At 48.9% G+C, this 25,250-nt stretch overlaps 1 protein-coding gene across 3 annotated transcripts in view; it reads left to right on the top strand.

Moving 5' to 3' along the window:
• Positions 1 to 25,250, top strand: part of MARCHF4 (membrane associated ring-CH-type finger 4) — a 105,584-nt gene that overhangs the window by 78,509 nt on the left and 1,825 nt on the right. The window contains exons 2-4 of one of the 3 annotated variants that reach the window (XM_070269252.1): positions 2,619 to 2,774; positions 6,747 to 6,939; positions 17,192 to 25,246. In XM_070269252.1, the coding sequence (XP_070125353.1) occupies positions 2,619 to 2,774; positions 6,747 to 6,939; positions 17,192 to 17,325 (483 nt within the window). In that variant the 3' untranslated portion in view covers positions 17,326 to 25,246. The other 2 variants (XM_070269251.1, XM_001489959.6) reach the window with 2 other exon arrangements.

Below are 25,250 nucleotides of genomic sequence, written 5' to 3'. Positions count from 1 at the left end.
ATCGGCAATTTGACATGGCTGCTTAACAACCCGATTAATCAAACCCAGCTCATCCTGTTAGAATTAATGAGCCTAGGAAATGCTGCCATGAATAATGAGGGCTTTTGCCCCTCCCTCAGCTCCTCTCCCCCTACTGCCTCCTATTTCTTTCTCAGAGCTGCACTGCAGCTACTCATTACCAAGGGCCCTTAGGCCTGGGTGGGTGTGGTGAGCGCCAGCAATGTGAGCATCTTCTGCCTCTTCTACTCCTCTCCAAGCTGCCACAGCTGCCCACCTGGAGCCACAGGCTGGCCATGTCCTGGAGGGGCAAAACCTCTTGTTCATCAAACAGATGTGGATTCATGCCACTGTCAAAGCTGGATGGAGTGTCTAACATTTTCAGGCACTGTCCTGGGTGCTGAGGATGCAAAGATGGATGAGATAGTGACCCTGTGAGTGTAGTGGCCCAGAGACAAGTGGGGGAAATACTATAGCAAGGGTATGGGAAAGGCCTGGAGCCCAGGAGAGGGGGCCTGTCAATATTGGAGGAACAGAGTGGGGAACCAGGGAGGGTTTTATGGGGATCAGGCCCTCTAAGCATTTCTGCCACCAGGTTCATTAATTGCACATCAATGCACAGAGCGCTGGGCACTGAGCAAGGTGCTGAGCTCCCAAGGTCAACAAGATGGACATGGTTCCCATTCTCACAGAGTGGGCAGCCTCGTCCCTGTTCCTCAGAATGTGGCAGGAAAGCAGAGCAGCTACTTGATTTATTTTTTTCATTTACTCAGAACAAATGTAATTGAGGGCCTTCTGGGGGTAGGCTGGGCACTGGGGGAACAGCCTCTCATCCCTGCCCTCCAGGGCTCCTCTGGCGGGTGGACGGGCACATGTGTAGACCCTCCTACGGCTGTGCTGAGTGCTCTAACAGGGACACGCCCAGGGCACTCAGCACGAGACACTCAGAGACCGAAGCATGAGCTCAACCTGGAGAAGTCAGGGACGACTCCCTGTAGGAGGTGGCATTGGAACCATCGGGAAGACAGAGGAGCAGTTTGACAGCTAAACCTGTCAAACCGGGCAGGTGCAAAAGGTCATTCTAGATCCCATCCGGGCCAAGGGGTGGCCTTTGAGTGATAGGAGTTGAAGTGGAAGGGAAAGATGATTCCGTGCTTCTTGGAAGGAAATGACTGGTTCTACAGTCTACAGCAAAGAGCACGATTAAATATGCAAATAGACATCTGTAACTTTTAGGTCAGGAGCTCCTGTGCTTGCTTATTCGAGGCTGGCCACAAGATGTGGTTTCCTGAATGGCGAATTTCCTAAATTAGCAGGGACATGGCTCCAGTGGTCGTATCCCACCAGGCCAGCGTGGGGCTCAGGGATTGGGGGTGTACATAGCATCTCCTGGATGCTTTGATAGGAATGAGGCAGAGGAGCTGGATCCAGAATAAATGAGTTGGGGGAGGGAGGGCGTAGAGAGTAAGGAAGGATAGGTCAGAAGGGAGCACTGGGGGGTCAGGGGAGCAACTGCTAAGTTTCTGGGAAAGCAATTGAAGGAGGTGGGTGGATGGGATTAGAAATCATGGACTCTGAGCTAAGAGGGAGGAGAACGGGAGGCTCACGGAGGCACTTTGGGGCCATCATGCCGGGCCTGGCAGGAAGCAGATGCAGGCTTCAGTCGTGGTCACCTGACATAGGGTCACTGGGTGCTCTGGGGACTGAGCCCAACTGTTGGTCCACCCACCAGGGGATTCAAATCCTGCCACCATGGAGCTGGGCCGGTCCTTTGCCTTCCTGCTTTGGCCTGCCCAGGCTGGGCTTCCCAGCCACTCCCAGCCAGGCCCGAGGGATGTACTTGGAGGGATCCGGCCTCCAGTGAGGGCATCTGCCCAACCTTCTAGGTTCCCAGGATCAGGCCTGCCCGCCTGCCATGCTTTTGTCACTCTGGGACCCAGGGCAGAAGGCTTCCCAGAGGGCATCTGGGTCTCCACATGCTGGCCTGCAGGAGAGCACAAACGCTCAAGCCCTGAGCTCCAAACTCGGCAAAATGACTCTCACAATATATTTTAAAAACCTGCACTCACCAGAACATTTGATTTTGGGGAGATTCTACATAAAAACCACCGCCTAGATTCCCACATCTACAGTTTTCTGGATCTGATAGTGGCTGACCCTTCCACTGTGGTCTGGGCCCTTTAATTTGCCCCAGTCCCCACCACCTGGCTTCTGTCACTTGTGTCCCCTATCTGGCCCTGAGGGCATCTGAGTCTGAGAGCCCTGGCTGAGCCTTTAAAGAGAAGCCAGTAGAGGCTGACCCTGGCTTTGGACAGCAGAGGGCTTCCCTAGAAATCTAACCACTCATTTTCACAGAAACCCTAGGACTTGGCCAGCACCGAGTGGGAGCTGGGGCTTAGAACTCTTAGCTGAGTTGACTGATGTAGCCTGGCTCCCACAGTGGAGGGCTGGAGCCCAGGTCTCCTCTGTGGGGTCTGGTGCCTCCCAACAAAGCCCATGGCCAGGTTTGAGTGGGGTGGTCTGGCCTACCTGGATGGACCAAACTAGCAGTCTCACAGACATCCACCCACGTGCCAGACTCCGAGGCTGGGCCTCACCACCCTCTGCCTCTCTTCCTGCAGGGGGAGCTGCTGAGCCCGTGCCGCTGTGATGGCTCAGTCAAATGCACGCACCAGCCTTGCCTCATCAAGTGGATCAGCGAGCGGGGCTGCTGGAGCTGCGAGCTGTGCTACTACAAGTACCACGTCATTGCCATAAGCACAAAGAATCCTCTGCAGGTACAACCAGGGGCTGCCCGCTGGGGTGCTGGGGGCACTAGGGGCGCTGGGGCTGCCCACACTCTCTGCTTTTCTGCAGGAGGTTGATTCCACCTTAGAGTCAGGGCAGTCTGGAGAAAAGGAACAAGATGGGCCAGGTAGGCAAGACTGTGGATGGCCTGTGGGCAGGAGGGGATGAAAGAAGTTTTGTGTTTTCTCTCAAGCCTCAGCAAGAATTGGAGAAAAGGAGGGGGCAAAGAGAGGGAAAGATATAGAAGGAAAGAAGTTTGGAGAATCAGATGAAAGAATAAGTGAGCTGATGGATGGATGGATGCATGCATGCATGCATGCATGCATGGATGTATGGATGGATGCATGGATGGATGCATGGATGGATGTATGGATGGATGGATGCATGCATGCATGGATGGATGTATGGATGGATGCATGGATGGATGTATGGATGGATGGATGGATGCATGCATGCATGGATGGATGCATGGATGCATAGATGGATGCATGGATGAACGAACAAAAGGAAAAGAGAGAAAGGAGGGAGGGTAGGGAGGGAGGGAAAGGAAAGAAAGAAAGAAAGACCAGAGGACAGAAGTGAGCAGGACAGAAAAATGACAGAGGGTGGGAGGGTGAGGAGAAAGACAGAAAAAGCTACAGGCGAGAGAAGAGGAAATAAGGAGAGAGGAAACTCAATGCCACTTAAACAACTTCATGTGCATGTAATCCACCTGGAATCTGGTCCAGACACAGACTATGATTCAGGAGTCCAGAGAAGGGCCTGAGATTCTGCATTTCTAACAAGCTATCGAGTAATGCTTATGCTGCTGGTCCATAGACCGCATGTCTTGTGACAAGGGACCAGAGAAAAGTGGAGAAGAGACAGGAAAGGGAGGCGGAGAAAAACAGAAGAATGGATAATGAGGAAGAAAGAGGGAGATAATATGAAGAGGCTCCTGTGAGGGGCTGGGGCAGGGGGTGGGGTCTGCCACACACATTCACACAGGGCTGGACCTGCCAGGGGGTCCTCTCATCCACCCTCCACTCCTCCTGCCGTGCCCTGCCACATCCATCTTCCCCAGAGGAGCTGGCAGGCCCTGCACCAGCTCATAAATTCTCCAAATCCAGCAGCTTCCCCTGCAAGGCGCACGCACAAACAGAGAGCACTTTGCTTCTGAAAATACCTCCACATCTGCATGGTCAGCCAATTAAGCTGCCACATAATCAATTAGCCAGCGTGCGAGTGAGGACGGAACTTCAGGGCCTGGTCCAGTTGTTTCTCTCCTCCTCTCTGAGGGAGGGTGGGGAGAGTAGACTCTGCAAGCCCAGGAGAAGAGCGGTTTGGTGGTGATGGTGGAGTGGGGTCTCTGCCTGGTGGGGCAGCTGGAAACCCAGAGCTGCAGTGTCCAGGGCATTTTATTTTGAACACTATGGAGATTTACATGGGGGTCTGCCAGGAATGAGTGTGTGTGTGTGTGTGCGTGCGTGTGTGTGTGTGCGTGTGCGTGTGTGCGCACGTGTGTGCATGCGTGCTAGTACATGCATGGGGACCAGCAAGGGGCATGATTTCTGGATGGAGGCAGTACAACCCCCAGACACCTCAGCCATCCTGATGGTGTCCCAAGGGTCAGAAGAAGAGCGGGCCCCCACGCTGGTTCCACTGTTAGCCATTCATTTCAAATCTGGAAATGTCTTAAAATAAGTGTCGTGAGACGGCTGATTCCACATCCTGGGGTGCCTTAACTCTCCCCTTCTCAGCTGTTCAAGCCTCATAAAAGGGTCTGAGTCCAGACCCACAAGCCCCACAAAGCACCCCCGTGGCTCATAAATTGGTATCAGCCCTTGACTCATAAAATAAAAAACCATTTATGGATAACTTCTTCCTGGGGGTGAAAAAAAAGAAAAAGTTATTCTAATCTCATAAGTATAGTAAGCAAATGGCAGAATTGATAATACTGACATTAGCTTATTCTTAAGTTACTACTGTGTCTTGAACTATGAGTTTCTAGACACCAGGGACTCCCTCTGATTCTGTTGCTCCTGGAAATGCAGCAGTGTGGGCTCAGGAAATGCCATTTCACTTTTCCTGATAGCGCCAGGAGAAGGAAGTAGTTTGGTCTAGCAGCAGTGTTGCGTGGTTGTGGCCCAAATTGTCCCAGTTGTGTGTCCTGGGCTCTTTCTGTGCTTCTGTATTTGAGGTTTTTGAAGTCTAGAGCAGGAGAAAGCAAGGGTTATTGATGACTCAATGGTAGAAACAAACAGCTCCGTCAAAATCCCTCTTCACAGATAGTGAGACAGGCTCTGGAAGAAGCATTTGTTCTATATGAGAGAAGGCTCTAGGATCAGGCCATCTTCTGGAAAATTTCTTTGTTATGTGTAACCCTAGGCCGGGGGAAGCAGTGGAAAACTTAAAGGCCCAATTACCTGTAATGGGATGCTGTCTGTATAATTAAGTGTAAAGGCCCATGTCCTATATCTAGACTAACAAGCGCAATGTTTTCCAATGGTTACAATTCCTTAGGGGCCACTGGTCAGTCTTGGCTGGAGCCACAATCTGTGCTTCTATCCAGGCCATTTAACACATAGGGAGGACTCCCTGTTGGCAGATGGAAGCTTGTCTGCATTTCCTGAGAGTTCAGGCTGAAACACCTTCTGGGGGTGTTCTCTGCAGGGCATTACGCAAATCCCTACAATCAGGACATAGTACTTCCCTCCACATTCCCACATCTGATCCTGTCATGTCTCTGCTTAAAACCATTCAATAGCATCATGTGTACTCTTAGGACAAAGTCAAAAATCTGTGCACATCCTTCAGGATTCCACATGCTCTTGTTTTCTTACTTTTGTAGCTGTCTCACCCCACGCTCCCTTTCTCTCTCTCTGCTTCACCCACTCTGGTCTTCTTCCAGGTTTTTGTACTCACTATGATTTCTTCTGCCACAGGGCCTTTATACATGCTCTTCCCTCTGCCTGGAGCACTCTTGCCTCCTCTCTTTGCCTTGTAAACTCCTACTCAACTTAAGCATCACTTCTTCTGGGAAGTCAAATCCTCCTATCAAAGGCTTCCACAGTGCCATGTACCTCCTGATGAATTACAGTTGTAAATAATTATTTGGTTATCTGTGTTCCCTAGATTGTAAGCCCTACGAGGACGGGAATCTTGTATGTTTTTGCTTACTGCTTTACCTCCAGCACCAGCAGAGTGGCTGTCACATAAATAATACATGGTGCGTATTTGTTGAGTGACAGCATGAATAAATCCCAAACTAAAACCCAACTCCGGACTCTTAAGCCTGTACTACCTAGACCAGCCATAGAATCATTGTATTTCAGAGTTGAAACCCACCCACACCCCAGCCTTCAACCCATCCATCAATACTGCTATTAGTAAAGTGCTTTTTCTGTTAAAAAAAAAAAAAAAAACCGAAATCTCAGTAACCATATACAGTCAGGAAATCATACTGTTTTTCTTATCTCTCTCCCACATCCTGTCTCCTCTCCTTGTCTGTTGAATTGATAATCTCCAGCATGTATATTAAATGACATGCCAGGTGGTGTAGAAAACAAGCAAAAGAAAGGTCTGTGCCCTCTCAGCGCCCATTATTGTGAAATTAGACAGCGTTGCTCTGAAAAGAATATTCTGGGCCCTAGAACAGCACTCGCACTAGCTCTGCATTTTCATTTCCTTCTTCCCATCCCTCTGTCTGTAGGCCTTCCTTCCCAGCCATGTGCGCCCAGAATCCCCTCCCTACAGTAACTTCTGATCATTTGGTGTGATATAGGTTTCCTCCACATCAGAAGAACAATGTAAAACTCAGAAATCTGCAAAAATATCCATTGTATTACAAGTTGGGAAGCCTTGGTTTAAACCCCAAGCCAGAGGTGAGAGGTCGGGGCAGCAGAAGGAAGAAGGATGGGAATGGGAGGGAAATGGGGTGAGGCATCCAAGCCACTGCTAACCTGCCATTCTCTTCTCCCCAGTGGCAGGCCATCTCTCTGACAGTCATTGAGAAGGTTCAGATTGCAGCTGCCATCTTGGGTTCCCTCTTCCTCATCGCTAGTATCTCTTGGCTCATCTGGTCGACCTTCAGTCCCTCGGCAAAATGGCAGCGCCAAGACCTCCTCTTCCAGATCTGCTACGGGATGTATGGATTCATGGACGTGGTGTGCATAGGTGGGTCTGGGGGCTTGTTTCGCTGGGAAATGGGGAGCCACATGCTGGTGAGTTAGCCAAATCCCTCAGAATTCCTTCCTCTGGAAGGTCAGAGCAGAGACGGCACCAGGCTTGAGACCTATGAGCTCAGGAGGGGCCAGCAGCTTAGATTTGAGGGGTGAGTGGGGAGGGGGTGGAGGCAGGGCAAAGAAGGAAGATCTAATCTTTCCCAAGCAGATCTGTCTTTCCCAGTGGAAGATGAGGATAAGGAAGCTGGCCTCTAAGAAGATTTGCAAAAGGTCAGTTGGTCAATCTATTTGCTTCAAGCAAGATATGGAAGGCCTCTTCTCTGTTGTGTACCCCATGACTGGCAAGCCATGACAAGGGGTGCCTATACATTTAATTCCATCCTCTTCACAGCAAAACACCCAGGAACAGCTATGAGGATACCTGCCCCCTTTTTTCAGCTTTCCTTAAGCCCATTCCAATGCCCAAGCTTTCTCTAGTCTAGTGGTTTGCAAACCGTGTGTAGTCTTGGGGTTCCATACACAGTTTCAGGAGCCACCTTGTGGGGTGGGAAATGGAATACTCCACAGACAGGCTCTGAATCTTCACTCCTGCCTCACCCGGAGCTTCTGACCTTTTATCCACTTACATACATTTCCGTTCCAGGTAAGGTTTTGTTTTAGTCTTCAGTGTTTCAGAAAAAACTTGGAAACCCACCACTTTAGTCCCTCCTTGTTCCCTTACACTATTCCTAAATCTATGTTTCCTCCTCTTCCATCATGTGAGGTTGGTTGGTGGATAGCTGGGTCTTTTTGTTTTTCCCAATGGATGATTATGGCTGTCAACTCTGAAGTCTTCATCCAAGTAACCGAGGAGGTGGGGAATGGTCCTGGTTTTCTCTGAGTGAAATGAAGCATGCTTGAGCACTGGTCATACATGCTAACCCGGAGCTCTCAGGTTATCATCTGGGCCATAGTCCTGAGGGCCTTAGAGGCCCACCATTGTCTTCTCTGGGCATGATGTCTGTGCATCACATCAACTGTGCTACACTGCTCTGTTTGGCAGGAAAACATCTACTAGCTAGAATTTGGCTGGGAAGACGTTACTGTGAATTTCTTTGGGGTCCTTTAGTTTTAGAATCAGAGAGGCCTGGAGACTTGCATACTGACTACAGCAGCCAGGGACCAGTGATGCTGGAACTGGTAAACTAGTCTAAGCATCTTGCCGCCTATGCCTGCTGGCTGAGCCAATACATCAACCCCGAGTCCAAGAGCCTTTTAATTACGGTGATGAAAGAAACATTCGGCCCAGGTTTGGAGGACGGTGGGAGAGAAAGAACTGTGAATGGAGAGGAATTTGACTTTGAGGCGTTCTAATTTAATTCTACCTCCCATCAAACTCCCTTCCTACTCCTGCTGAGGCGTGGGTTGTTGATGCCAAAAACCAGGTGTGTCTCCATATGGAGGCGTATGGCTCTGGCATGGCGGGGGAAAGAGTGGAAGGCCTTCCTGGAGGGGTCCCGCCAGCTGCCCTTCATTCTCCTTCAGGCAGGCTTTTGATCGGTCCCTGATGCGTGCTTCTATGAGACATGCTTTCCTGTCACGTGGTGTATTAGTCAGCTTTGGCTGCAGTAACAAACAACTCCAAAATCGCAGTGCCTCACAACAACAAACATTTATTTCCCATTCACGGGTCTGCGAGATGGCTGTGACTCTGCTGGGCTTGACTGAGCTTAGCTCCTGACTGTGCACTGGGCTCAGGCTCCGAGGGTCTCCTCACGCCGGGAGGCAGGTGAAAGGAGCAGGGACTACTGGGTATATGCTTCCAGCCGAGCGCAGGAGCACAAGAGAGCTGGTGGAAACTTGCATTGCTTCTCAGATTCATTATTGACACACTGTCCCTCCTACTCACAGCCCATGGGCCAGTGCAAGTCACCAATAAGCCCAACATCAATGGGGTGGTGGGGCAGGGGCATATACTCCTCCTCCCCTGGAGGAGTGTGTGTGAGAGACGGGAGCATAAACACTGCCTACCACTCAGGGCTCCATGGACTTGAAGACTGAGAGAATCAGACACTGCAGAGACTTTGCAGTAGACCAGAGCAGTGTTGCAGTTGAGAGAACTGGGGCTCAGAGAAGGGAAGTGATCTGCTCATGGTTGCTCAGCTGGGATTAGAAGCAAGGTCTCCCTCTGGCAGTCTGGTGCTCTTTCATTAGCCCTCTTGCATCAGAGAGCAGGAGTCCCGTGGCATCGCCTATGGGATACCTGAAAATGCAACCTGTGACTTTGAGTGCACCTGGGCCCCCCTACAGGAGAAACTCCCACAAGCAGGCCTGCTCCCTGTGGCTCTGAGCCACCCAGCACCCCCACTCTGGCCTGCCTGCTGTTCTGGTCTCTCCTGCTCAGAGAGTCTTCCCCTGAATATGGCTCTGCGGCACCATCTCCTCCTCCGTCTCTTTCTTGGCTCCTCTCTATCTGCCTGCCTCCCCCAGCCCACCTCTATCCCTCTAATTCTTTCTCTTCTCACATACATGTGGCACTCAGTCCTTCACTTTCTGGAAAAAGCAGAGTGGGCTAATTGTTGAGGTTTCCACATTGTTTTCCTTCTTTCCCAGCTTTTAGGAAAACGTAATTTCACAGATGCACAGCCCCATCGTGATCTCCATGATCTGTCCATCTGCTCTGACAAGCCAGTGACCACACGGAGACAGCCATTGATGGGAGGGGATGCACGGGGACCCTGACTGCTTTTGGGGCGGTTGCAAAGTGGTCAGATATATTTACATTTAGACTATCTCACCTACACAGAGTTTAGACTGCTCTATCATTTTATTGATTACAGCTGGAGCGAATTCCATTTCAGAGCATGCCCGGGGTGCAATGGTTATGCTTCCCATTTTTCAGATGTTGAAACTCTGAGACTGAAGGATTCGTCTCAGGCTGACTCAGCCAGCAGAGTAGGACTCTCAGTTCAGTGTTTTTCTAAGAGATGCTGTTCATAGGAGGAAATGCTGGGAGACACAACCAGAAAGAGACCAATACGTGATCTAGAGACGAGAGCGCGAGGTGACAGGCGGCAGTTGGAGGGCGCAGATTCTTGAGGTGGTTGCGATGATGGCGATGACGCACAGTAGTGATGCTGCTGGTTTGAAGGGTGAAGTTCGAGTATCGGTCGCTTCTCCTCCTCTGCAGTGTTCTGGCCAATTGAGGGAAACACAGCACAGCACACTTGGTTGTACAGTGTCAGCTTTTCAGGGGCTCTCTGGATAGGAGAATCAGAGGGAGCCTGCAATGTCTACCAGGGGTATCTTTATTTTTAGGCTCAACTAGGCATTCAGACTCACAGAACTACCAGAGAGTGACTGGCACCAGCTTCACCGAGAGGAATGTAGGACAAGAACACCAGCCTCCACAAGGCAGGTCCGGCTTACCTTTGCAGGCATCCTTGCCGCACTCCATGTCCTAGTCCAGGGCTAGTCTCTCAGCCCCTCAATGATAGCTCAGGAAGAAGGGCGCAGGGTCCACCTTGGCACAGTTTCCAGGGTCCCCGCAAAAGTCATACTTAGTTATGAGTCGCTGTACTCAGGGAAGCGCAAAGCCACTCCCACTAGGCATTCACAGTAAAGGACTCTCCAAACGGGGGTTACCTCCAACCAAGGCAACGTTATAGCTCAGCTGACACCCCACCTTCATCAGATCTCCAGGGGAAACGAGCCAGAATGCCAACTCAGGGTCAAGTTTGTTCTGAGAGAAGGAGAAAGTATGTCATCACCACTCTTCCTACCACCTCCTGCCTCTATCTGGACTTCTGGCCACACAACTTGATTTACTGAGCCGGTGGACATCAGAGAAGCTGCAACAAGGAATGGAGAGCTGGCTGGGCCAGCCAGAAGGAGGCCTAATGTGGTCTTCTTATGGCACAAAGATGAACACACAGCCAAGAGAGCCACAGGGTGGCAGCTATGTTACTTTTAAGGTGGTCACCAGTTTTAAAATTCAGTCAATTAGCTTATTCCAATGGGAAAGGAGAAACTCCCTTCCGGCAATCCCGAGACAGTAGAAGAAGATGATGAAAGAGAGGGCACAGGAAGAGAAGGCTCCTCACCAGAAAGTGGGTGGAAGTGGTGATGGGAGAGGTGAGTGTTCTCAAGAAATGCTGGCTGAAAAAAATGTTGAATGGAAGAATCTGTATCCATAGACCCAAACTCCTTGCATGGATGGAGAAATTCAGTACCTGGATAAAAAGTTTATCGTCAGGAGAAGGGAAAATGCATCTAGCTCTGTGTTAGCTCAGAAGGCTGAGTAAGAAATGAACAAGACCATCTCCTAAAATGAGTCTTTGGACTTTCTCTATTTTTCAGACACCAAGAACAATTTGTCTATTTCTTAAGACTGTTAAATGGCCTCAGATAATAAAGAATCTGAGTAAACAGAAAACGTATAGTGTTACTTAATCCTTAAAAATAGATTTACCTTTTCTATCAGAGTGGTGCGCTGAGGGAAAGTTCATGAGAGTGGGAGGGACACATTAGGAGAAATTCTACTGGGTGTCAAAACCAGCTCAGCAGATATTCTCTACCATGAAGCCAAGAGGATGCAGAGTCTGGAACATGGTCAGCTTCCTGCTCGTGAAGCCACACAGCCCTACCCATGGCTGTATCCATCTGGCTGGCCTCCAGGTGAATCAATGGTCAATGAGGAGACTCCGGAGCAACGACTCTCAGGGAACGGCCTTTGGTTCTCATCAAAGGATTTTGCCTGAAATTGTTGCCAGGAAGTTCTCTCTCTGATGAAACACGGGTCCAAGGTTGTGGACAACGGCTCTGGACTTGATCATATCAGAGGGTCATACACTCTGAGATACAAGCTGCCCCTAAAGATTAAGCATCTCTTGTATGGAGTCCTAGCTTCCTAGACCAATCCATGCCACTACGAAAGCCAAATGTAAGTCGCTGTGGCGAGAACAAACCGCCAAACCCCTGCAAGAACAAAGAGAAACTGAGAGAGGGCCCAAAACCCTACGAGATAAGCAGAGTAGGTATTGTGATCCATAGTTAACAAAAGGAAAGGCTTAGAGCAGCTGGGCTCCAGGTCACACAGCTCAGCAAATGGTAGAGCTGAGGATTGGCCCAAGAACCTCTGGCTCCAGTTCCAGGGAACTTTCTAGTGCCTGTTTCATCTCTGATTGCTCTGTGAAGTTGCAAATGCAGAGCCCGGATGGGAAGGCAGCTTGAGGGGAAATGGGTCTAGTAATACCTTGACCCATAGAGTAACGGCTGGTAGCCATAAGAAATCCAGTGAGCCCCAGCCGCTCCTGTTCTGTATTCAGGGTTTTGGAGGTTGGCCGTTGTTGCACCTCCCTTTTCATCAGTGCTATTCTGACACCAATTGAGAGGGTGGTTTGAGAAATTGAGATGAAATTTGAGTGGTCTGTCTCCCTGTGAGACACTCTGGTGAAAGGTACTTGGGGTGGGGGAGCTAAATCTACTGGTGAACATGAACTTAGGGAACCCATCCTTTCACTCAAAAATATTTATTGAGAGGTGACTCCCAACAAGAGAGTCACCTGCTCTCAAGGATCCTACATATCACTAGGGAGGCAAACAAGCTAATCATTAATCCCAATAATAAGAGCTTGGACCTAGAGTTGAGTGAGCACAGAAATGACTGAGTTAGAGGCAGCTAGGACGGTCATAGCCATTCATTCAGTAGCATTTATGGGCTGTCTTGTGTTGTTCCCCAACTGAGGGAACTTTAACAGACAGATAAATGAGACACAGTCCCTGCCGTTAAGGAGCTCACGGGCTACAAATAAACCACAACACAGAGGGAGCCTGTATAAGATTCAGAGGAAGGTAGAACGGAGCAGACAGCAATTAACTCTCCTGGAGGCCAGGAAGACTTTCTGAAGGAAGGACCCTATCCTTGACCTGATTTCAAAAGATAAGTCAAAGCTCGTACAGAAGAGTGGAGAAGAATGTTCCACGCAGAGGCACTAGCATGTGTAGATTCACATGAGAAAACAAGTATTCTTAGGAAATTTGGGGTATGTTTGTATGGCTCAGTGCAAATAGCCAGGGTGTGGGGGTGGGTGATGGGCCACAGGGATGGGGAGGTTGGCAGGAGCCAAATCCCACCATGTCATGACTCATGTGCTAAGCAGCTCAGACTTTACCCCCCTGGCAATGGGGAGACATTGATATAATTTTGTAAAGGAAAGAAGTATGATCAGACGTATGTTTTAAAGAGACAACTGTGACAACTGTGGAGAGGATGAATCAGAGCTAGGCAGACTAGAGGTAGGGAGAGGCCTTTTGGAAAACACTTTTAGTAGTCTGAGCAAGGAGTGAAGAGACGCAGAACAGTGGTAGTGGGGAAGAGGTATACAGGATGACCTCGGAAGCACTTAGGAGGTGGACTAGAGAGGACCCTCTGAACTCCTTCCAGGCAAGTGGAGACCCCAGGACTCTGGCTTGAGTGGAGACTGGGCACCATAGCTGAGCATGAGAATGGGGTGGGCAATGGATGGAACAAAGGGAACCAAAGGGTATGTCCTCAGCCAAGGCACTGAGACAAAAGGCATCTTAAGCCTAACATCCAGGCAGAGAGGCAGGAGCCAGTTCCTAGTCAAGAGTCTGCAGTAGAAGAGAAGCAGGACACACACAGTATATTACGGGCTGCAAACAGGAGAGGGCAGGGCCAGGAAAGAGCCTCTTTGGGATAGAAAGAGGCTCTTTCTATCTTTGCCGGCACACAGGAGGTTCCCTCCTGTGACATAGAGGAAGGTGTCGAGGGCATTGGACCAGTTCTGATGGGGACTGGTGACTGATGGGGGAGGTGGTAAGGAAAGGTGTCTGCAGGCGGTTGGATAATAAGACTTGAAGGTCAACAGCAAGAGGTGATTGCAACTGTGGGTTTTGATGAGATAACTTAGGTGCGTTCAGAGAGCAGGTGGCTAAGGACGGAAACCTGGGGAACATTAAACTCTTAAAGGATGGATGGAGACAGAACGAGAAGAAACAGGAGAGACTGAGCCACAAAACTCGGTGGGTTTCTGGAATGGCAGGAGTAGTGCTACACAATGTCTGCATATTGCTCAGTTTCTTACTAACCTTGGGGCCTTGAGTGACTTGCACAACCTCTCTGTTTCCCTTTCCTCATCTGTGAAGTGGGATAATGATGCTGTCTTCAGAGGGTTGCTGAGAGGCTTGAATGAGATGGCATATGGGGAAAAGCAGGCACTCAGAAATATCAGTGACCAGGGTCGGAGGCACTTATCAGGGTAGGTTTCCCTCATAGTGGCTCTCAGTAAGGGTTTACCGAAACTATGAGAACCTGAATCCAGTCACAGCCTACGAGCCTGACCTGACGTCCTCACATAGTTGAGAGTCTTCTGTTATTTGGGACAGTGCTTCTTCTTGAAGGTTTTGGTTCCCTCACCAGTGTCCCCTCAACGAGAAGATCTGATTACACCGAATGTCCTTGTTCCACCTGCCCCGTCTTCCGTCATCTCTAATGACACTGTCTTCCCCTGCAGAGAAGCTGACAGGGCCTCCCAGCAAACAAATGGGACATTCTCTGCTCCAGTGGGTCAAGTTATTAGGATTTAACAAGAGCAAATTAATTAAGGTCTTTGGCACCAAAAACATTTTTTTTTCACTCCACAGACCCAAGAGATTGGCCACCAAAAAGTCAACTCTGCAGAAATGAGGCCTTCAACCCCATCGTGTTTGTTTCTTACTTGCGAGTGAGATGGGGTCAGGGGAAGGGAGGAGAGCAACATTTCTGAGATTGCTCCAAATCTTTAAAACAGTGAAATATTAACAAAACTATAGAAAAGTTTTTTGTTGAAGCTCCCACTGTGTGCTGCCCATCGAGTTTCTTTCCTACGATTTAGAAATTTCTGGGCCTTGCCCTCTGAGGTAAAGGGTCAGATCCCGATTGAGAGCAAGTGGGGTAGGGACAGCAGGAATGTGAATATATTATTTTTTCAAACTTACTTTTAATTTACATTAACTAGAAAAGCACATATATGTCACAAAGATCCCTTCCTTCCTTCCTTCTTTCCTTCTTTCTAGCCAGAAATGACCCCACCTGTCGAACTTTTTAATTCTTTGATTAGGAAACCAAAAACATGGAGGAGGCAGCCTGATGCCATAGAAGAGACAAGAGTGTGGTAGAAGAGCTAGGTCTGAAGACCAGATTGGCTTCTAACCACCTCTCACCTTGGGCAAGTTACTTCCTCTTTCTACAGCCCAGTTAACTTATCTGTAAAGTGAGAGGATTGAACCTCATAATCTCCAAGGGCCCTCCAGGTCTGACACTGTAGTCTTCTGAAGTTACTTCCATTGTGAGAAGATGTCATGATTCTCATAGGTTGACAATCACAGCTGTGGGGATTCCAGCACCAACCACAGAAATGGGCAAGACGATGCTCAGTCCATGTTCTGTTATCTGCATGTGGCTTATCCAACTTAGCTCATATCCCATCCACTCTTTCCTTAACCTGCTCCCCCCACCGCCAGGGCTTCCCATGCACGGCCACCTCTCTCCACAGCTGAGCTGCTGGATGCTTGGAAGGTGAAGATGACTGATTTAGAAGCAGACATGCTAAGTGAGTCCTGTCCCCCTCAAAGGAGACCCCCTGGGAGGCAATTCAGTTACTCCACTTGTGCTGAGAGGGCTCAAGATATTTTAGGAGCCCCTCTTAGGAACTGTCTCCAGTCCCTGTGGTACAGTCTTTGGGACAGATTGAGGAGGGGCAGGTCTGCCCATTGATGATGGGTTTGTGGCTAGACACAGCCACAAATAAGGTGGACGTTCATGCCGGCTAATACATTTTGGGGACCAACCGAAACGTGCCATCAAGCCACAAATGCTTTTCTCTTGTGGCGCCCGCCTAGCACTGAAGGTATTTTAGTTACAGTGGCTCCAGCAGATATAAAGAAAAATAAGGCGCCAAATTTCAGTGAATTGACCTAATAGAAGTTCCTGTCAGTGGGAGGTTCTCCCCCACAGAGTGATTCAGGGACGCCAGCCCCTTCCATCTTGTGGCTCCATGGTCCCCTAGGCTCTTGGATCTTTTATCTCCAGCCAATGGACAATACAACAGAGCATGGACAAGGTGCATGCGCACGCACATACACACACACACACACACACACACACACTTTTCCCCTCAATGCCCGTGTCTTAAACCACAGCTGGACTCATGCTCATGCTCAGCGTCAGCCATCTGGCTCCACCTCGTGCAAAGAGCTGAAAAGTGTAACTCCTTCTCTGTGGCAGCTCTGAGCTAAAGTAGCCTGACAAGAGAAAATACCCCGGTTCCCAAGGGTAATCTTTAAAATTCCAAGGATTTTTTTTTTTTAAAGATTTTATTATTTCCTTTTTCTCCCCAAAGCCCCCCGGTACATAGTTGTATATTCTTCGTTGTGGGTCCTTCTAGTTGTGGCATGTGGGACGCTGCCTCAGCGTGGTCTGATGAGCAGTGCCATGTCCGCGCCCAGGATTCGAACCAACGAAACACTGGGCCGCCTGCAGCGGAGCGCGCGAACTTAACCACTTGGCCAGGGGGCCAGCCCCTAAAATTCCAAGGATTTTAAAAGACAAAACTCTTTTTGGATAGAGAAGTTTGGCATATTTGCTTAAATAAACTACTTTTGTAACTTTATAAGAACTCCTTTAGGATAAAATCATGTGATTTTTTTTTTCCTTTTTCTCCCCAAAGCCCCCCGGTGCATAGTTGTATATTCTTAGTTGTGGGTCCTTCTAGCTGTGGCATGTGGGACGCCGCCTGAGCGTGGTTTGATGAGCAGTGCCGTGTCCGAGCCCAGAATTTGAACTGACGAAACGCTGGGCCACCTACAGCGGAGCGCGCAAAATTAATCACTCGGCCACTGGCCCAGCCCCCAAATCATGTGATATTTAATAGTAATGATAATAAAATAATAACTAACATTTATTATTTATTATGTACCAAGTACTGTGAAAAGTGCTTTAGTGCATTATCTTATTTACTCCCCCAGCCCTATAACGTAGTTACTATTATAATGCCCATTTTTCTGATGCGAAAACTGAGGCTAAGAGCTAAATAACCCAAGGTCACAAAAGCAGAACCCAGTTTGATCTGATCCAAAGCCCACATCCTTAACCACTCTGTTATAACAATGTAACACGTATACTAAAACACATCTTATTATGAATTGCAATAGAAATTGTTTAGACATACATATACATAATTTTTTTAAAATTATCTCCTCTATAGTTGCTTGCTCTCTGTGGGGAGACCGTGACCTGGATCATGGAGGAGGAAGCAACCCAGACACATGGCACTCTTCTGTCTCAAATGAACTTGGATTTATTTCGCACTTCATGTACAAGCTGTGTGTCTTTGTGTAAGACACGTAGCCTCTCTGAGCTCAGTTTCCTGTTCTGTAAAGTGGAGATCATATCACCTACGTCATAGGGTTTCTGTGAGAAGTAGACCATATTTGCAAAGCCCTTTTAGAGTGACAGAACATAGCAACAATGTAATAAATATTGACTATCATCTCCATCACCCTTGTCACCATTATCACCATCATCACATGGCCTTCAGCATCACCACGCAGAGTGGCTGAGAAATGCAATTCTGTCTGTATCTGTCCAGATGGCGAAAGCTCTAAGCCTCATAAAGAAACCCCACAGAAAAAAATCCCCAGTGTCCTAGGGCATAGCTTCACAGACACACTTCCAGGAATGGGCCTCTCGGTTGTGCCAGTGCCAGGGTATTTGAGGCCCAGAAATATTCCTCTTTCCTACCCAGCCCTGCTGAGTCAAGCTCACTTCATTTCAAAGATTCTCAGCCCTCTCAGGGATCTTCCAGCAAAGGCCTTCTCACAGGTCCCTGCAGTGCCCTGCGTGGCAGAGTGACTGGAATGGGTCTGGCCCTGGTGACCTGAGAAACACTACAGCTCGAACAGGGTCAACTGGCCCAGCCAGATCTGCTCGGAAGGGAACTCTTTCAGAAGTCACCACCCAGGGGACGCCCTCTCCTGGGCACTGACAGGACATTGACAGGATGGAAACAAAGGGAAGGGGGCTTTGCCTCAGCCTCACTGAGTGCTTTCCGCCTCCTCTGTCCTTTGGGTCTTTATTACTGCAAGAGTCACCCGAACCACGACGCGAAGCATTTGAGTGAAGGTAAGCCTGCCCGAATGAGGCTCCTGGATTCACATCTCGCCACCTCCTCAGGGAACACCCCAGAACTACAGCCTGGCTACACTTGTGAGGAGTATGAAGCTGTACTCCTGGAGAATATTGGGCAGCTGGTGGTATTGCCAGTCCGGCATCTCCCAGCAGCACCTCGTGAGCCCACCCAAACTAGCTGGTTCTGTTGATTTCCTTCCCACACGCGCCTGATTAGTTCTTTCACACGGGTTCTGACAGGGCTGGGCCCTTGAGGGGCAACATCTGCAAGATGAGTGTTTGGCAACGATGGGGCTCTGGTGGGGGACGTGGGGGTGAGTCTTGCCCCACAGCTGCCTAACAGCGGGTAATTCCGCAGCGGGAGGAGAACATCCCTCCACAGGCGCTACTGAAGGCTCCTGGTGGGGGGAGCGGGCGCAGCTGTGAAGGCTCATCCCACATCTGCCAAATCGGCTGGTCACAAGAGCTCTTTCAGTCCTAGCACATCGCTCTTCTATTAACCATGACTCAGACGGAGGATTGGGAAGGACATTTAGGAGATGGAAGAACAGGTGCTTGTGGTGGGGATGGGGCTGGCCATGATGGAGGAGGAAGAGACGTGCGTGGGCTTTTCTATCCTGTAATCTCCCCCACAGCAATCAACATCAGGTGGCATTGCGTGTTAAACGTGTGCAGGCACGGTGCCAGCCTCGGCACGCAGGACTCGTCACCCCACTTAATCTCATAGCAGCCCTCTGAGGAAGGGAGTATCAGACCCACTTTACTGATGAGAGCACTGAGGCTCAGAAAGAGGAAGTAACTCACCTAACGGCACCAGGCTGGGAAGCAGCAGGTACTCTGAACATTCAATACACGTTCATCGGTGAGTTGACTCGAAACTGTGGGGCCAGAGATCTTTGGGTGCAGGAGAGGAAGTATTCATTTCTTCGGTTGCCTTACATTTTCATGTTTACCACATCTGAAAGTGGAGTATTTTTTAAGTCACTTATAGCTCTTTATTTGATCAAAATTTTCGGCCTTCCGGAAGGCAGTGGGCCAGGATAAGAACCTGTACTAGGCATTGCTGCTCAAGGGCAGTCCACACACAGGCAACATCAACATGAGAAATGCAAATTCCTAGGCCTTACCCCACACCCGCCGAGTCAGACTTTCTGGAGGTGGGGCCTGGGAATATGTGTTTTAACAAGCTCCCTGCGGGATTCTGATGCATGCTAAAGTTGGAGAAGCATTTTTCTAGAGACATCAACAGCTTTTACGCCGCTTAAACCAGGACAACAGCAGGAGATGCAGGTGGGGAGGGGGAATTCTACCTTCGCTGAGGGGACCAGAGGCTTCTCCGCAGACTTCTGCTAGCTTTGACCTCTTAACTCCATAGTTAAGGGGAACCATTCTTTTTGTTCCACCCCAGGTGCTATAGAAGCACATAGTAGGTACTCAGGAAACACTAAACGGAATTCAATTGTATCTCACTGCTGCGGACACAGCAAGCGTGATGGCCAAAATTCAGCAGGGAGGATGGGGATGCTGCGTCAGGGAGAGCTCCCTGACGGCGCTGTGGTGAGTTGGGGAGGGGGAGCCGTGCAGGCAGAATCACCCCTCACGATGGCCACCTTCCCTCCCATCCTCGTGGGCTGAGCCAAGGACCACTTCCTCTGGAGGCCAGGGAGAGAGACACGATGACAAAGGAAGGGTTCTGACCACTGATGGAGCCCACAGCCATGTGAGGAAGAGGAGCCACGAAAGATGGAGGGACATTAGAAAGATGAAGGTGACAATTCTTCTGGAACGGGATTTCCCGCAGACACAGCCCAGGATTGGGCGCCTTGTAGGTGGTTTCTAGATTACTGTTAAATTACATAGAAAACCCCAGAAAAGGACTTAATCCAAACCTGCTGAGTTTCTGACATTAGCATGCATTCTAATTCTCCATTTTCTTCTTCTACTACTTCTCTGCCTCCCTTCACCAATAGCCTTCTTTCCTCCTTTTCTAATTTCAGTCTCTCTCTCCACTGCCATTTCCCACCCATCTTCTTTCTCTCCCATCTCTTCAACCTTGCCCACTTGACCAGTCTCAATCAGAAGAGCCCCACCCATCTTCCTCCATTTTTTTTTTATTCCACCATCGAAGTAATCAATAAATAATTCATAGAGAAGGAAGCATAAGGAGGACTATGGGGAGTGGAGGTGAATAAGGCAGTTTGTGCTTTTCCATCTTTTGCCAAACAAGCATTATCTACAAAAACAGGTGCACCTTCCTTTCCTTCAGCCACCTAGCCATTAAAAAGGTCTAATTACTTCCTGAACACTAGACAGTTAGATAATTAGAAGGCGGCATTCAGACAAAAAATTTAAGCCACTCTATTCAATCAGGGTAAAATCGCGTGATCAAGAAGCTAATTAAGAATCAAGTGTAGTGGCTTTTATTGGAAAGAGTTAGTTCAGGGCTTCAGAAGATCCCACTCCTCTCCCTCCAAGGTTTCTCTCTCCTCCCATCATCATCAAGGCTTCAGTTAGCTCCTGGTACTGTGTTAGCTGTCCAAACCTCAACCACAGCTGACCCCTGTCCTTGTGGGGCTTACAATCTAGAGAAAAGAGCATACCGAGATTCAAACAAGGCTTGTGGGATGAATGAACACATGAATGGTGCAGGGCTAAGGGTCACAGGCACATGTTCCAAAGGGTGAAAGAAGCGATGAGCATTGTCACATTGGAAGAGGGTGAGAGAGCGGGCAGAGAGGAAGTCTCCTTGTCCAGAATGAGGCAGGCCAGATCAAGGGGTCCACAAGCGGTCCTCAGGAGATTTATGAACCGCCTAAAATTATAAGGACAATTCCTGTGTTTGGTTTTTTTTCCCAGGGAGATGGTCCTCAGCTTTCATCAGATCCTCAAAGGGGTAGGTGACCCAAAGGATTAGAAACTACTGGGCTACAGGGAGACTGTCTCTCCTTCAATGAGTCCTTGAAGAATTGTTGCACAAAGCACAATTCCAGGAACTGTTGGAATACTGGAGGAAAGAGTGACAGTGGGTGGCCGTCTTGTCTCCCAGAATCACAGTGTGTTGGAGGTTGAAGGGGCTTTGAAGTGTCCCCATCCAGTCTCTTTGCTTGACATGGAGGAGGCTGGAGTGACTCATTACTGCTTGCTCCTGTGAGTCAGCTCTTCCCCCCAAGGGCAGGGCCAGCCGCCCCTAGATTTACAGTTGCTGCAGGGTGAATCCCATTGGGCCTCATCCCCAATCACCTTACTCACCATCACACGTGCCAGCCTCCTGGACCACTCTCACAATATGGACAATCATCCCTTCCCTGTTTGGCTCATCCCTTAACTGGCCCTATCTTCCCAGCCCTTCCGCCATGCCCTCTGGTCCTTAGGGTCCATCACTGGCAACCTCTTCTCTGAGTTCTTTTCATCTCTTAATTGCAACATAGCTGTCTCCTGAGGACATTGTTTCTTGTATCGCTCTCTCAAGTGGTGGCTGCTTTTTCTCCCATTACACGTATTCTGTGGGGCCTGGAGGTGGGGTCCACGTCTTCCCTGCTCCCCGTTACCACTTCCAAACCACCTCTCTTCCTTGATGCTTCAGAAGCTCCAGCTCCTTTGAAGTGCATGTCATCATATATTACCACCCTCTCCCCTTCTTGAAGTTGTTGGCTGCTGACTGCCTGCTCACTCCTCGCATTCCTTGACACCCCTGCCTCATAGTCTCCCTCCCACGGTTCCTGGCTGCAGCATCTCTGTAGATCGGTGGTTCTCAGCAGAGGTGGTACCATCCCCTAGGGGCCACTTTGGAAATGTATGAGGCGTTTTATTTGTTTTCTAATGTAGTTGTGCTCCAGCATTTATATTGAAATTTACATTGTCTTGTTACAAATGACTTCCCCTTTGTTTTTCTTTACATTATCTGTTAGGGCGTTATATTATTTTTTTAAAAAAGAAACCATAGTGACTTATGTTCTCTTATGCATTTCACTTCAGGATAGGAAAAGGGATATTGAAATATATTTGTTATAAAAATGGAGCACTTGGTCTGATAGCGTTGAGAATGGCTGATGCAGACCGTCTACCCAACTCCCTGGCTTCCTCATTACTCCAAAGACCTTTTCCTCCAGCCCACCTCAGTCCCTCATGACCACCAAGAAACACACTGCTTCCAAAATCTGGATTCAACCAGCCCACTCTGACCACAGCCCCCATCCTCGTAGTTCACTGACTCTAGCATTCCTCCAACTTCTTAGAGACCCCTTGGCATTGACCCTATAGCTTTCCATTTTCCATTCTTCATTATCCCTTAACCCTTTGTGCCCTCACTTCCCTCCTCCCGAGCCTAGACTCCATGGGCCAGCTCTATAACCACTCCCTTGCAAACATCCATAATTCTCATGTCCCACTCTCTCTCTTATCTTACTTTCCATCGGAAAACAGTCTACACTAATTGAACTCAACTTTCTTCTTACTCCACAGATGCTCCTAGCAAGCAGTTGAAGGTGTGGAGAAAAATCACACAACCAGTGACTAGACTCACTTCAAATTTATGGCCACAAATCTCAAATGGGCACTCAACACCATCAGATAATGCTCCCCTCTATCTTCCTTGTAAATTCATTCTCCTAATTTCCAAGATAATTATTTCCCACCTTCTCCTCTCTCCACAAATCTTCAACACTTCCTCCCTTATCCTTTCCACCTGAGCAATGATTTCATGGAAGAAAAAGATACTCTTTGATAAGAACTACCTGATTTTCCCACTGTCACTTCTGTCATCCTACTCCATCTGTGCCCACTAAGCCAATGGTCACTCCTCATTTCACTTGAGCTGACCTCTCAACAGCATTTTAAAAAGTTACACACTCTCTTTCTTGAAACATTCCTTCTCTAGACTTCTGGGCCTCCACACTTGCTGCTCTTGCTTCTATACCATTTATTGCTCCTTCAGAGCCTCCTTTGCTGGCTCTACCTCCACCAAACTGCCCCAAACCTTTATACATCAGAAGTTCTGTGGCTCTGTCACTGGCCTCTTCTCGTGTCTATCTGCTCTCTCTCCCCAGGAGATCTGGGGCCATTCTTAAGGCTTCAAATTCCACCTCTGCACTGATGGCGTCTATCTCCAGGCCGGATCTCTTCCTAAGCTTAAGACCCTTATGTCTAACTGCCTACCAGTGAGATTTCTATCAGACGTTTTAAGTTTCCCATGACCAAAATATAACTATGAATCACTGTGGTAGGCTGAAAATTGGCCCCGAAGACATCCAGGTTCTAATCCCTGCAGACTGTTAATGTTACCTTATACAGGGACTTTGCAGAAGTGACTAATTTAAGGATCTTGAAATTGGGAGATTATCCTGGATTGTTCAGGTGGGCCCAACGTCATCACAAGTGTTCTTCTAAGAGGGAGGCAGAGGGAGATCTCATGACAGAAGATATGGTGATAGTAGGAGATGTGACATTGGAAGAAAGAGGTGGACTGATGCAAGGAATGCAGATAACTTCTAGAAGCTGAACAAGGCAAGGAAATGGATCCTCTCCTCAAAGCCACCAGAAGGACAGCTTCACTTTAGCCCAATGAGACTGATGTTAGACTTCTGACCGCCACAACTGTACGAGAATACATTTGTGTACTTCTAAGCCACTACATGTGTGGTCATTTGTTGCAGCCCCAACAGGAAACTCGTACAGTCACTGCCACCACCACACAAATCCACACCCCTACACACAATGTGGAGACATGCCCTCCAGGTCCCAGTCAATGGCACTACTACCCATCTAACTGCTGAGGCCAAAAGCTTCAGTTGTCCAGATTTTTCTCGCGACTCACACCTCAGCTGGGAGCAAGTCTGTTGGCGCCACCTCCGACCTGCATCCTGACTCCAACGATTTCTCACTGTCAGCTCTGCTGTCACCTGGTGGAGCCTCCATCCTTTCCAACTTGAATCACTACATCACTTCTGCTGCTACTCTTGTCGCTCCTCAGTTTATTGTTTCACAGGAGCCAGAATGAACTTTCTGAAGGGTAAATCAGATCCCCATTCCCTCCACTAGACCCTCCCACAGCTTCCCATTACATTCAGGAGACAATGTAAATCCCTCCCATGGCCCAGGAGGCCCGACCGTGGATAAGCCTCTGCCCCTGACCTCCCTGCGCTGCCCGCTTGGTCACTGCACTCTGGCCTCACTGACCCTCTTTCTGGTCCTTGTGCAATCTGTTCCCACCTCCTGGCCTTTGCACCTGCAGTTCCTGCCTCTCTCTCCAGATCTTTGCATGGATCCCTCCTTCTCATCACTTAAGTCTCAACTCAAATATCGCTCCCCTCAAAGGCCTTTTCCACTACCCTCACTAAAACAGGACCCTCAACACCTTCAGCCAGTGGTGATTTAATCCTATTTATCTTCCTCATAGCATTTGTCAGCACCTGAAATAGTCTTCTTGGCTGGTTTAGATGTCTCTTGTGTGTCTCTGCTCTAGAATGTAAGCCCTCTGAGGGCAGGACTCTGCCTGTCCTGCTCACTGCACTATCCCTAGTGTGTGGCACACAAATAATATTTATTTGCCTGGTTTCTCATGACTCTCCTTGCCTCTGGCCATATAACTGCATCAAAGTTCTCTCTTCCAGAGAGTGTTTTTCATTAGCACTGGGCTATTTGTGCAAAAACTTAACCGGTGGGATTTCAGACATCATTCAGCAGGTATGGAAAGACCACAGGGCTTCTGTTTTGGTGCGTTTGAAAGCACGCAATTCATTCAACATCTGCTAAGTATCAGGTACCATGGATACATGGAAGAGGGAGAAGAAGAAGATATTTATATTATGCCTCAACGGACAACGAATTTGGATTTTGTCAAGCGAAGAAGTGGGTGGGGTGGAGCAGAGGTAGGCGATGTCCCTGCAGGGAGGTGCCCAACTCTGTCACCAACTCGGTGTGGCAGCTTCTGCCTTCTACCTGCTGAAGGCTGGGTCAACCCAGGAATGTAGGGATGGTAACCACGTGGCTCAGGGCTGAAAGGGGGGTTTGAAAAGAACAAATCAACCTGATATAAATCCAGCTTACCCAACACCTATATTCATTTCTAGATAAAGGGAGACTGGTTTCTTCTGGCTCTCTCTTACTGGCCTTTGCTCTTCTCTTCTCCCTGCTGCCTC

Source organism: Equus caballus, chromosome 6 (assembly GCF_041296265.1).
Source record: "Equus caballus isolate H_3958 breed thoroughbred chromosome 6, TB-T2T, whole genome shotgun sequence".
NCBI lineage: Eukaryota > Metazoa > Chordata > Mammalia > Perissodactyla > Equidae > Equus > Equus caballus.
This window is presented reverse-complemented; position numbering and strand designations above follow the sequence as displayed.